The following is a 13,138-nucleotide window of genomic DNA, read 5'->3' on the forward strand; positions in this document are numbered from 1 at the left end:
TAATGTTCAAACACTAGAAAATCCTATTCAATAACCAGAATCATTCTGTAATTGAACTTTACATCTTTCAGAAGATACAGAGAACTAATTAAAAAGAAAGAATTCATCCAGAGGACACTAACCTGCTATAAGAAGGGGCTCCTCAAATCCCTGCATAATGTAATAGGAAGACTAAAGACATGAGTGATTACAGGCCAAGCATTTTGAATCTGAAATATAGTACTTAGAAATACAATCAGTGAAAGCAAACAAGAGACCACACAGCACTGGACTTTTACACAAGCTTTGACTTCATTTCAATGTCATTTATTGAGGAGTGGATGAGATACTTTTAGACATGCCAAAGACACTTCACATTCAAGGGCTGGGAGCTCAATGGCTTTCTTCATTGAGTCACTACACAAGCCTGTTTCAGAAAACTGAATGCGAAATCGATGAAGTCTTCATGCTCAAAGTTGCCATCAGTTTAGAGTCTCTTAATCTACTGGTTTGGTGGGCAGAAGGGTGTTCTCTACCCTATGAAAATACTCACACTCCAAAACATGTTAACACTAGAGGGTAAAAATGCCTGTAATCTTTTGTAATGGGTGTCTACTGAATACCTGGTTTTAATGCTGCCTTAATTACTTTATGCTTAATGGAAATTCAACTTGTTTCCCTTTCAACATCATGTGGTTGGTTCATACCATTAGAAAAATACTCTTCAGTGCTACTGCAGGGTTTACATGGAGCTCCTTCAGTGCAGATGGGGAGGAAATTCATTGCAACACCATTTGAAACCATTTCTTCCTGCTGCCACTGCCTGTAGGTTGCAGAATGGCCTACATGCGCTACAGTTTTTTTTCTCAAAAACAAAACAAAGAAACCTAAACCAAAGGGTAAGTGTTTATTTGGAGTTTTCTTGTGGGTAATAAAGGCCCTTTACGCAGAGTTCAGGAGCTCCTGTATGGCTGCCTGCTGGTCTGCACTGAGCTGAGATATGCATTCTGTCCACAAGCCTCCAGAAGTCTAGAGAATAAAGGAGAAGTAGTGGGTTAGTTAAACATTCACATTAATATATAGCCTACAAAAAAGGCAGGTTGCTCACCTGTAACTGTCGTTCTTTGAGTGGCCATCTGTGCATTCACACATATGGGTGCTGCGCCTGCGCAGTGCCTATGGCCAGAAAGATTGAAAAGCTTAACGGTTTTGGCAGGAACTCCGTACACCCCACCCCCATGGTATAAAAGGGCGGACTGCCTGCCATTTCCTCAGTCTACTGAAGACCGATCCTTCACTCCCTCGTGGGAGTGAGAGATATTGCAAGGAACTGCTGAACCCAAGAGAAAATTTTTCAACGAAACCATTATCGAGGAGAAACGGTACCGTATAAACCCATTCACCGACACTGAGCGGGGCCGGCAGGTGGGTTGTGTGAATGCACAGATGGCCACTCGAAGAACAACAGTTACAGGTGAGCAACCTGCCTTTCTTCGTCGTGGCCTCTGTGCATCACACATATTGGTGATTAACAAGCTTACCAGACCCGGAGGCGGGTGGTGTCATCATTTAAGAACAGAAGAAAGGATTGCCCAGCCAAAGGAGCAATCGTGTCTGGCACGCACATCAAGGCGGTAATGCCTGGCAAAGGTGCAAGGAGTAGTCCAAGTGGCAGCCTTGCAAATGTCCTGGATCGGAATGCCAGCAGCAAAAGCAGAGGAAGCAGCTACCGCCCTCGTGGAATGCCCTCTGGGCATGACAGGTAAGTCAAGATTGGAGAGCGGATACGCTAGCTCGATGGTCTACATGATCCACTTTGAAAGTCTCTGCGAACCAACAGGAGAGCCCTTATCACAGTCCGAGTATTTAATAAAGAGACAGTTAGATTTACGGAAGGACTCCGTGCGAGACCTGTAAAAGGCAAGACAGCGACGAATGTCGAGAGCATGCAACGACCATTCTATTGGTGTAGCGGGTGTAGGGAAAAAGGCAGGTAACACAATGTCCTGGTTAATATGAAAGGGAGATACGACTTTAGGTAAGAATGCTGGATCAGTGCGGAGAACGACTTTCTTCTTATGAAAGTTAAGGTAAGGAGGATCTATCCGAAGTGCGCAGAGTTCACTAGCCCTTCTGGCAGACGTGACCGCGATGAGAAAGGCAGTCTTCCAAGACAGGAGACATAAGTCAGTAGTTGCCAGGGGCTCGAAAGGAGCTTGAGTGAGTGCCTGGAGGATGACTGAGAAGCTCCAAGTAGGAATAACTGGTCAAAGTGGTGGCTGAAGGTTCTGTAGACCCTTAAGGAATCAATGTATGAGGGTATAAGAAAAAATTGAAGAACCCTGCACCTGTCCACGGTAGTGGGAGATTGCAGCTGTATAAACTTTCATGGAAGATGGCTTAAGTCCCGACTGATGGAGTGATAAGAGAAATTGAAGGACATTTTCAACAGAGGCCGAAGAAACAACAAAATTGTTGGATTCAGCAAAGGATGTGAAGCGCTTCCATTTGGCCGCATAAGACTGGTGAGTTGCAGGTCTTTGGGCAGACTGAAGAATGAATTGGATATTGGGATGGAGAACACTCGGGTTTGTTTGTTTGTTTGTTTATTTCTATCCTGCCTTTTTCCTACCAAAGGACTCAAGGCAGCTTACATCATTCTCCTCCTCCATCTTATCCCCACAGCAACAACCCTGTGAGGCAGGTTGGGCTGAGAGTTTGTGACTGGCCCAAAGTCACCCAGTTGGCTCCATGGTTGAGCGGGGACTAGAACCCAGATCATCTGAGTCCCAGTCCCATGCTCTTAACCACTATACCACACTGGCTCTCACTGGGTTCAACGAGGAGTCTATTGGTAGCAGGGAAGAAGAGGCTGTATCGGGATGATGTCGGGCAAGTATAGGAGTCCCGGGATCCGCTGGTACCCAAGGGTCCCTGTGGATCATTGAATGAGCCAGGCTGTCAGGTTGAGTGAAGGAAGATCCAGGTGGCGAACAGCTCCGCACTGTTATCAGATGAGGTATGAGAGGCAGGTGGAAAAAGGTGCTGCCGGATAGGTGGAGAAGAGTAGGGGACCATGGTTGATGGGGCCACCAGGGGGTGATCAGGATCCCCATGGCACCATCGCAGATGAACTTGGCTAGAACCCTCATTATGAGCGGGATCGGGGGAAACACATAAAAGAACGTGTTTGTCCAAGGGATCATGAGCGCGTCCCCCGTCTATCCCAGGCCGATGCCAGCACGAGAGCAGAACACCTAGCACACCTTGTTTGTGTGAGTGGCGAACAAGTCTACGTCCAGAGAGCCCCAAGTCTGGAAGAGGCGATGGCAAGTCAAACGATCCAGTTCCCATTCATGGGTTGTCGACATCTGCCTGCTGAGGGTGTCGGCCTCCTCGTTGTCAGTACTGGCCAGGTGAACTGCAAGGAGGGTGATCTCCCTGGGGATGCACCAGTCCCACAGTTGCATTGCCAGGCAGGCCAGGGGGGTGGACTTTGTCCTGCCCTGTTTGTTTATATAGAATACAGCAACAATGTTGTTGGAGGTAATTTGGACAACATGTCACCGAAGAGAGTCCTCGAACAATCCAAGGGCTTTGAAGACTGCCAGGAGTTCAAGGTAATTGATGTGTCTGGTGGTCTCCCGACAGTCACAGGTGCCCTGTGTACGGAGACCAGCACATAGAGCTCCCCACCCGGTAAGGAAGGCATCGGTAAACAGAGTCAAGGTCGGGTGAGGTGGACGAAATGGGACGCCCACAGACAGATTGTGCTGCGTAGTCCACCATGATAGAGTCTGGAGGACGGAGGTCGGAAGGCGGAGAAGACAGTGAGGTAAGTCTCGTTGAGGTTGAAACAATCTGTTGAACCACAACTGGAGTGGTCTCACCTGTAGCCTGGCGTGGGGAACTGTGGATACTGTAAAGGCCATATGGCTGAGAAGTTTTTGCACTGAGAGTGCTGGGACAGCTCTGTCCATGTGGATTTGACAGATCGATGAACACAGATTGTCCTGTCGATTTTGTCGAAGGAGAGCCAGTGTGGTGTAGTGGTTAAAAGCATGGGACTGGGACTCAGACCATGTGGGTTCTAGTCCCCGCTCAGCCATGGAGCCAACTGGGTGACTTTGGGCCAGTCACAGACTCTCAGCCCAACCTATCTCAGAGGGTTGCTGTTGTGGGGATAAGATGGAGGAGGAGAATGATGTAAGCTGCCTTGAGCCCTTTGTAGGAAAAAGGCAGGATATAAATCGAATAAATAAATAAATAAATAAGGCTCTCATCAGCGTGGAATTGAGATGGGCTCCAATGAAGTCGATGACCTGTACGGGAATAAGGCATGACTTCTCCTGATTAATGCATAGTTCCAAATTGTCCAAGAGAGCACAAATAGTTTGAATTGATGACTGAAGGCCTTCCTTAGATTGGGAGATGATCAGCCAGTCATCCAGGTAGGGGTACATTTGAATGCCTTGGAGCCAAAGATGCACACACACTGGGGCCATGCACTTCGTAAAAACCCGGGGGGCAGTAGCCACTCCAAATGGAAGGATGTTAAACTCAAACAGGTCAGAACCGACAGTGAATCGAAGAAGACGCCTGTGGGACGGGTGAATGGTAATGTGAAAATAGGCATCTTTCAAGTCCAGAGAAGCGAACCAATCCTCTCTCCTAAGCAACGGAAGGATATTTTGAAGGGTGGTCATCCAAAACTTTTTGGTTTTGATAAACCTATTGATGTCACATAAGTCCAGTATCGGACGAAGACCACCATCACACTTAGGGATCATGAAATATCTTGAGTAGAAGCCGTGGAGACCCTCAGAGTGCGCAAGCTGTTGAATCGCTCCTTTACAAAGAAGCTGTTGAACTTCGTCAATGAGAACCAATGACTGAGGCGTAAATCAGATCGGTCCCGGTGGGGGCACTGTATCAAACTCAATTCTGTATCTGTGCTGTATGATGGATAAAACCCAAATGGGGAGCTGACTTTGCAGCCGATCCCCAAAAGGAAGAGGGGAAGGTGGGTTAAGGAGAAAAGGTTCTCTCGTCCCGTCAACACTGCCGTTTGTCAGAGTTGGGACGACGACGGTTCTGCTGGAAGCGTTGTTGTTGCTTCCGACGCTGTTGGCGGGGTTGGAACTGCTGACGGCCTGGAAATTGTGAGTAAGGCTGGTATCTATAGGATGGGCGAGACCAAGACCACTTACGGCACGATTGGTTAGGAACTTCCATCCGGCGAGCAATGACCCTCGACTCATGGATAGTCTTCATCTTGTGGTCCGTCCTAGCACTGAAGAGCCCTGAACCGTTGAAGGGCATGTCTTCAATCTGGCATTTCGTCTCATCCAGGAAGTTGCAATTCTGGAGCCAAACATGGAGATGGAGGGCTACGGCGCTGACGAGAGCTCTAGATTGGAGTCGACATGGTGCCTCACCATGGAAAGCTGCTAGATTACCACCTGCATAGCCTCTTTAATGAAGATTCTAGCCAAGTCCTTTTGCTGGTCTGGAAGTGAGGCCGTGATATTTTCTAACTTTTGCATTAGAAAATAGTGGTATTGTACCAGCGTGGCCTCATAATTAAAAATACGGAGGCCAAGTCCTGTAGCGGCATAGATCCGGCGAGCCAACATGTCGATCTTACGGCCCTCTTTGTCACGAGGAGTAGTGTGTCCCCTTGACTCACGTACTTGAGAGGACTCAACAACAATTGGGTCTGGTCTCAGATGACGCAGGAGGAATGGGATATCCTACTCATGGACCCGATACATGGACTTGTATCGCCGCGAAGTAGGCTGAGGCTGGTTAGGGTAGTTCCACGGTTCCATCATTGCCTGGCGAAGAGTAGCAATCAGCAGCGAAATGATGGCGGCGGACTGTTCACCCTTGACAATGTTGTAGAACTTGTCGGTACTGGGATTGAAGCAGTGCTGGGCCTTGATCTCAAGTGACCTTGTAAGCCTCGCCATCAGTTCCCCAAAAGTTACATAGGGTTCCTCCAGTGAGCTGGGACCCTGTGTAGAGATCACCGTGTCTGGTGAAGTAGACACCATTTCGGAGTCCTCCAAGTCTGAATTGTAGGGAGGCGGGAGACTAGAAGAAGAGTCAACAGGCAAAGTGCGACGCCTGGACTGAGCTGCTCTCGAAGTCAAAGGAGCGTCTCTTGGTACTGAAGAGAGGGTACGATCGCGCACTGACGGGTAGTAACCATAAGGTGGATCATCATCCCATGGCTTGCGACGAGACAGCCTGTGGGGTGGTTGCACCCATTCTTCCAAGGGCCGGACAGAGGCAAGCTGTTGATATCGCGCCTGCTGAGGAGCAGCCCTTGGGGAAGGCTCGAGTGATGGTTGGGGAGTCGGTGAATGAGCCATTGGAGGAGAGTCTCGAATCTCTCCATCGGAAATTGATCCCAACAAGGGAACGTCTCGGTGTTTGGGAGAGGACTGGACGAAAGGTGCAACCTGTCTTGGAGACCCAGGCAGAGTCACTTGCATGGCCAACTGGAGGGCTGGGCCAGTAGGTGTCGGTACCGAGACAGCCGTCAGAATTGACAGGGCAGACGAACCCGAGTCATGGTGCCTGAAATGGTCAGGCTTCTTAAGCTTGCGAGCCGACTTGTCCTTCTTAGGCTCCTTATGGCCTGGGGACTTGTCCGAACCACTATGCTTCCTCTTCTCCGTTTGCTTATGTGGAGACACAGAGGACCGTTGACCCTCTGGCAAAGGGGCATCATCAGTGGACAGGCGGGGCGGAGGTGTGGTGGAAGAGGTGGACGGAGCAGATTTGCCCGCCAGTTGGTCCGACTGGAGTAGGGCTTGGTCCCACAAAAATTTGCGCAGGCGGTTCTCCCAATTTTTCCTCGCCTGCTTCGTAAAAGTCTGACAATGGCCACATTTATCAGTTCTGTGCCCTTCTCCAAGACAGAGACGGCACAGATCATGCAGATCAGTAGGTGACATTTTGGACCCACACTGAGAATACTTGGGAAAGCTGCATGCTGCGCCATCGAGGAAGAAAGAGAAGATAGCAAAGCGAAGAGAAAGAGGAACAATTTTTTTTGGTTTTTTTTTTTTAAACAGGGAAAGGGGGAAATTGAGAAGAAAAACTTCTAACAGGGAGGGAAAAACTTGGAATCATAATGACTAAGAGAGATAATAGCAACTGGATAAACGTGTAAAAACTGAGAGACGAAAGGCTCGAGGCACAGTGAACGGTGGTCGCAAGAAGACTGAGGAAATGGCGGGCACTCTGCCCTTTTATACCATGGGGGGGGAGGGGTGCAGAGTTCCCGCCAAAACCGTTAAACTTTTCAATCTTTCTGGACATAGGCACTGCGCAGGCACAGCACCCATATGTGTGATGCACAGAGGCCATGACGAACAACAATGAAATACTTTTTTTTAAAATTAGTGTCTCTTAAAGGCATCCAACTTCATCTAGGCACAGTCATGTTTGTGGAGACAATGGCAGCATAAAAAGTTTCAAAGGAGTGATCAAAAACAAAGGTAAAAATATTTCATTCTAGGGATGAGCAACTTGTGCTCTTCTAGAAGTTTTGACTTGCAACTCCCTAATTACTCAAATATGGCAATGCTGGCCAGGGATGATGAGAGCTGTAGGTCAAAATGTCTTGAGGGTCAGAGCTTGCTCATCTTTGCTCAAAAATAACTAGCATTATTAATATTATTTTAGAGATTAACTATTCTAGAGAAAGTATATGGGTGATTGCTAGATACAACAGTAGACAGAAATAAGCTAACCTGTTGAGAAATAGGACACTACAGAAAAAAAGTGATACCTGAATTTAGGAACCCTTCCTTTTTCCTGACTTTTGTTGAATCTGAAAATCAGGAATCTCGTTTGTCTTGCCTCTCACCTTTCCACTGTCAGGTAGGCTCCATAATGGCAATGACAGATGCTCTACAACCCTGTTAAGATGCCTTCCTTCCACCTCCTATTTACTACTGCTGAAATACTGTTGCTTGCCAGCTCCGCTGAATTATTTCTATTAACCTGAATATAATTAGTAAATTGATTATAACTATTCCCCCCATTTAAAGATATTGTTACTTGAGTGGAAACATCATGGTATAATTCTGTGAGGTGACAAAGCAAGCTAACATATAAAAATATTATTTTGCATTTACCTGCACTTGCCGAACTACATTAGCCAGTCGTTTGGTACATGGATCTTCATGCTTGATAGCTTCATTAATTTCACCATCCGCAATTATACTGAATATTTTGGGCAGATTAGAATTGTTGGGGCCCAGGACAATGGGATTATTACTATCGGGAAGATAAGAACAAAGATTTGGCCTGATTAATATTTAAAAAGTAGTGCAAGATACATGAGCTTTAATGAGGATTTTAGGCTTAAACTGAGGGTTGCCATGAACGCATTAAGTACCCACAAGCATATTACAACATGGAATGCTAATGATTTACCTTACTCAACTATGGTTGGGTAAGGATTGCATATAAAGTTGCATACTAAGTTTACAATAAATGAGTACCGCCAAACATTACCATTAAGATGGAAACAAGTTACTTTTAAAAACCAGCTGAATGATGAGGTGGTCCACTTTTTTGGGCAACAACTTGGTATTTTTGGGGCAGCCTTGCTTTGCCAATGTGCAACTATCTAAGATGACACTTTGTCTTGGCTACAGATCCTCTCATTATATCACGAATGTAGAATTGTATACACAATGGGAGCAAAGACCTAAAAGAACAGATACTGCTCAAGCATATTGGATTTATAATTTGACAGGATTTCTAATTTATTCTGTTTCATTAAAATTTGTGACTGTGGATTTTTAGCCATTCCTAATGGAAATGAAGGGATGCAGGTGGCGCAGTGGTTTAAACTGCTGTGCTGCTAGGCTGGTTGATCAAAAGGTTGCCAGTTTGAATCTGCACAACAGGGTGAGTTCCTGTTGCCCCGTCCCAGCTCCTGCCAACCTTGCAGTGCGAAAGCATGCACATGCAAGTAGATAAAAAGGTGCCACTTTGGTGGGAAGGTAAACAGCGTTCCGTGCACACTGGTGTTTAGTCATGCCGGCCACATGACCATGGAGACTATCTGCAGACAAATGCTGGCTCCCTTGGCTAGGAAATGGAGATGAGCACCGCCCCCTAAAGTCAGACATGACTGGACTTCAAGGTCAAGGGGAAACCTTTACCTTTAATGGAAATGAAAATTAACATAAATACAAATGATAGAGTAAAAAAGGAAGCTATTTAGAAAACATATTCAGGATGTCAGTTATCTGCACAAAGGAAGTTCTAAAGCTTGAAGGCAGCCATAATGCCTTTCTGTGCTCTCACTGTTCAACTAAGAAGCACACAACACACGAGATAATTAAAACATCCTTCTGAAAATGCAACTATAGTGTCAGTTTATTTATGAAAATGGCATTGTTGATCTTTGTCTAAATAAATAATAAACGGATTTATTAAAATACACATTGTTACTGATAGTTTATGGATCAGACAAAGGGGTCATTTAGACTTGAACAGATGCTATCTTCATAGCCTTGCCCTAGGTACTGTTCCTCAGTCAGTTAAGAGCTTGGGTAGGGAACAGTTTTGATGTCCCCCATCTGGCCTTCTGTGGCTACTCAGACCTTGACTGCAGGACTGGGTGACGTTTCAGACAAAACTTTAGCCAGGGATGAACTTTGCTATGAACAGTCCTCATCTAGGAAAACTTGTGCACAATGACCCTAACAGAAGTTGCCTGGAAGCATGGAGGACATATAGAAAGTGCAGCATAGGTGAAACGGCAGCAGCAGCAGCTAAACGGCACCTGACTCCTCCTTGAGTGGGAAATGCTTTGTTTATGGCTTCAGGCAGTGCATGAATGGAATTGGAACAATGGAGGATGGACGGAGCAACTCCTACAAGTCCTACAGAAAGCCCACCACCTTCATTCTGCTATCTGTTGTCCAAAATATATGCAGAAATTCCATCCCATGTAAGAATCTAAGAAGGCTCTGTGGGCTGAACAGGGAACCTTCTGGTTCCCGACTCCTAGTAGAGCAAAGAGGATTAGAGCAAGCTGCCCCACCTGGACTAGGGCCTCTGGGATACAAGCAGCCAAGTTCCCAAGGAGTGAGCAAACAAGGAGAGCAAACAAGAATGTGGTGGCAGAGGTGTAGTGTAAGAGGAGAGGCAGGCAGAGGCAAAGCAGAGAGGTGCCTGCACTAGCCCAGCAAACACTCTTTTGTTTTTTAAGAGACCATGTGTACTTCAGAAGATACGACTGAAGGGAAGTTCCTGTTTAGCTGATTAACTGAAGGAGACTGTCCTGATCAACTAACAGCAATTGTGTGAGTGGGGTGATTCATTCTGGTTCCTGACTCAGAGCAGAGCAGAGCAGAGCAGATTGGAGCAAGCTGCTCCAGTTGGACTGGAGCCTCCAGGAAACAAACAGCTAAGCTTCCAGGGAGCAAGTGACCAGAGTGAGCAAACAGGAGTTTGGTGATGAAGTTCGGTGGGAGAAGTCCCTAAAGGTCCCCTCCTTTTCTTTCCTTTCTCCTTAGTTCTCCCACACAGTTGTTTTCCTCCTTGTAAAACACTATTATTTATTAGTAGGGCTGCGTTCTTAATCTTTAAAGACAGGAGAAAGCATCACAGTGGTTGCAACAGCTCCCCAAGTCAGAATCACAAAGATCACACAAACGATGGACCAAGAAGACTCCACAGTGGTGGTGACCTGCAATGTTTGTTTTCCTACCTGGGGGCAACACAACCTATACATGCAACATCCCCCAGAGCTCTGTCCTGGGGCCGATCCTGTTTAAACTTTTCATCGACAACATGAAAGAAGGGGTGAACAGTCTGCTGATCAAATTCGCAAATGATGTTAAAACCAGGGCAGTGGCCACAACTGAGGAGCAGGTACTCCAGATAGGCAGGTTGCTTACCTGTAACTGATGTTCTTCGAGTGGCCATCTGTGCAGTCACACATATGGGTGCTGCGCCTGCGCAGTGCCTAGGCCGGAAGATTAAAAAGCTAACGGTTTTTGGCGGGAAAACTCCCCTCCCCTCCCCCTTCGTGGTATAAATAGAGCCGAGTGTCTGCCATTTTGTTCAGTCTTGAAGACCGAACGTTCACCCTCTACAGGTTAAGAATAAAATTAATGACAAACAGCACTGTACCCCAATGGTACTGATACAAATTATAGCACGGTACCGAGAACAATATCCACTCACCGGCATATACCATTGGTACCGATGCAAATTACAGTATGGTACTGAAAAGTAGAATCTACTCATGGACACCGAGTGGGGCCGGTGGGTGGGTTGTGTGACTGCACAGATGGCCACTCGAAGAACATCAGTTACAGGTAAGCAACCTGCCTTTCTTCATCGTGGCCTCTGTGCATCACACATATGGGTGATTAGCAAGCTTACCCAACTCGGAGGAGGGAGGTGTCATCAGCGAAGAACAGACGAACAGAACTGCCAAAAGAGCAGTCCTGCCTGGTGCGCACATCAAGCTGATAGTGCTTGGCAAAAGTGCATGGCCCTGCCCACGTTGCAGCTTTACAGAAATCTTGAAGCGGGACCCCTGCGGCAAAGGCGGATGAAGTCGCAACAGCTCGTGTAGAGTGATCCCTCGGGGTAACAGGTAAATCTATTTTTGATAGTTGATAGGCCAAGACAATAGTCTGGGTGATCCAGTGTGACAGCCGTTGAGGTGTGACTGGCAGTCCTTTGTCATGTTCGGAGTACTTAACAAATAGTTTGTTTGTGCGATGGAAGGATTCCGTATGGGAGTGATAGAAAGCCAAGCAGCGGCGAACATCAAGGGTGTGTAGAGCCCGCTGTACTGGATTCGACGGTGCTGGATAGAACACTGGCAGAACAATATCTTGACTCAAGTGGAATGGTGTAGCCACTTTAGGAAGAAACGAAGAGTCCATACAAAGAATGACCTTTTCCTCATGGAAATTAAGATATGGAGGGTCTATGCGGAGAGCAGGAAGTTCGCTCGCTCTCCGAGCTGATGTCACCGCTACGAGGAAAGCTGTTTTCCAGGACACCAGGCGTAGGTCGACAGTCGCCAGCGGCTCGAACGGAGGTTTGGTAAGTGCTTGGAGTATGACCAAAAGGCTCCACGTTGGCATAGCCGGGCGAATAGAAGGGTGTAAGTTCTGTAACCCCCGAAGAAAACGTCAAAGCAGAGGTTGAGAGACAACTGATACCCCTTGAAGCGCACCATTATAGTGTGAAATAGCGGCTACATAAACTTTAATGGATGACGATTTCAGTCCCAAGTGATAGAGTTCCAGGAGAAATGGCAAAATATTGTCAATTGAGGCCATTCCAGGAGAAAAAGAATGGTGTTCTGCAAAGGAAGAGAATCTCTTCCATTTAGCCGCATAAGAGCGACGAGTGGACGGTCTTAAAGCAGATGTAAGAATCGCCTGAATTTCTTGGTCAACAGTCGTCGGAAGCGAAGCGGTTGCCGTCGAAACCGACGTAGGGGCCGTCGGTACAGTGCAGTGAATACAGTCCGCTAGAGGTTGGGATGCAGTCGGTACCGATGCAGCGGAATGACTCAAATGATCTGCCATGCCGTCAACCTCAAGGCAGTCAGATCTGGATGTCGGACCGCTCTGTTTTGCTGCATTAATAGCTGAGGAATAGACGGGAGGCGAACCACGGTTGTCTCAGCCACCATGGAGTTAATATTATTCCCGTGGCATTCTCTTGAGATATTTCCGCTACCACTTTCATTAGAAGTGGGATTGGAGGAAATGCATAAAAGGCTATGTTGTCCCAGGGGATCATAAGGGCATCTCCCATCGATCCCGATCCTATGCCTGCCCTGGAACAGTATAGGGCACACACTCTGTTGTCGCAAGTGGCAAACAAGTCCAAGTCTGAATAGCCCCACAAACAGAAGAGGTCCTAGCATATGTGTCTGTCCATCTCCCATTTGTGCGTTGTTGACATATATCTGCTCAACATGTTTGCTTCGGTGTTGTCAGTCCCTGCGAGGTGGACTGCTAGAAGCATAATGTCCCTTGGTATGCACCAGTCCCAAATGGCCATTGAGAGACGTGCTAAAGCTGGCGATTTTGTGCCGCCCTCTTTGTTGATGCAGAAGACAGCTGGTATGTTGTCTGCTGCAACCTGG

General features: G+C 47.0%; 1 protein-coding gene across 1 annotated transcript in view; it reads right to left on the reverse strand.

Annotated features, from left to right (window-relative positions):
- Positions 1-284: 284 nt before the first annotated feature.
- The window catches only part of IPO5 (importin 5), a 66,067-nt gene continuing 53,213 nt past the window's right edge, over positions 285-13,138 (reverse strand). The window contains exons 25-26 of the mRNA XM_044428533.1: positions 8,133-8,274; positions 285-1,008 (exon numbers count right to left, since the gene is read on the reverse strand). Of these exons, the coding sequence (XP_044284468.1) occupies positions 922-1,008; positions 8,133-8,274 (229 nt within the window). The 3' untranslated portion in view covers positions 285-921. The remainder of the gene's footprint in view (positions 1,009-8,132; positions 8,275-13,138) is intronic.

Source organism: Varanus komodoensis, unplaced genomic scaffold (genome assembly GCF_004798865.1).
Source record: "Varanus komodoensis strain SLA01 unplaced genomic scaffold, ASM479886v1 scaffold2, whole genome shotgun sequence".
Lineage (NCBI taxonomy): Eukaryota > Metazoa > Chordata > Lepidosauria > Squamata > Varanidae > Varanus > Varanus komodoensis.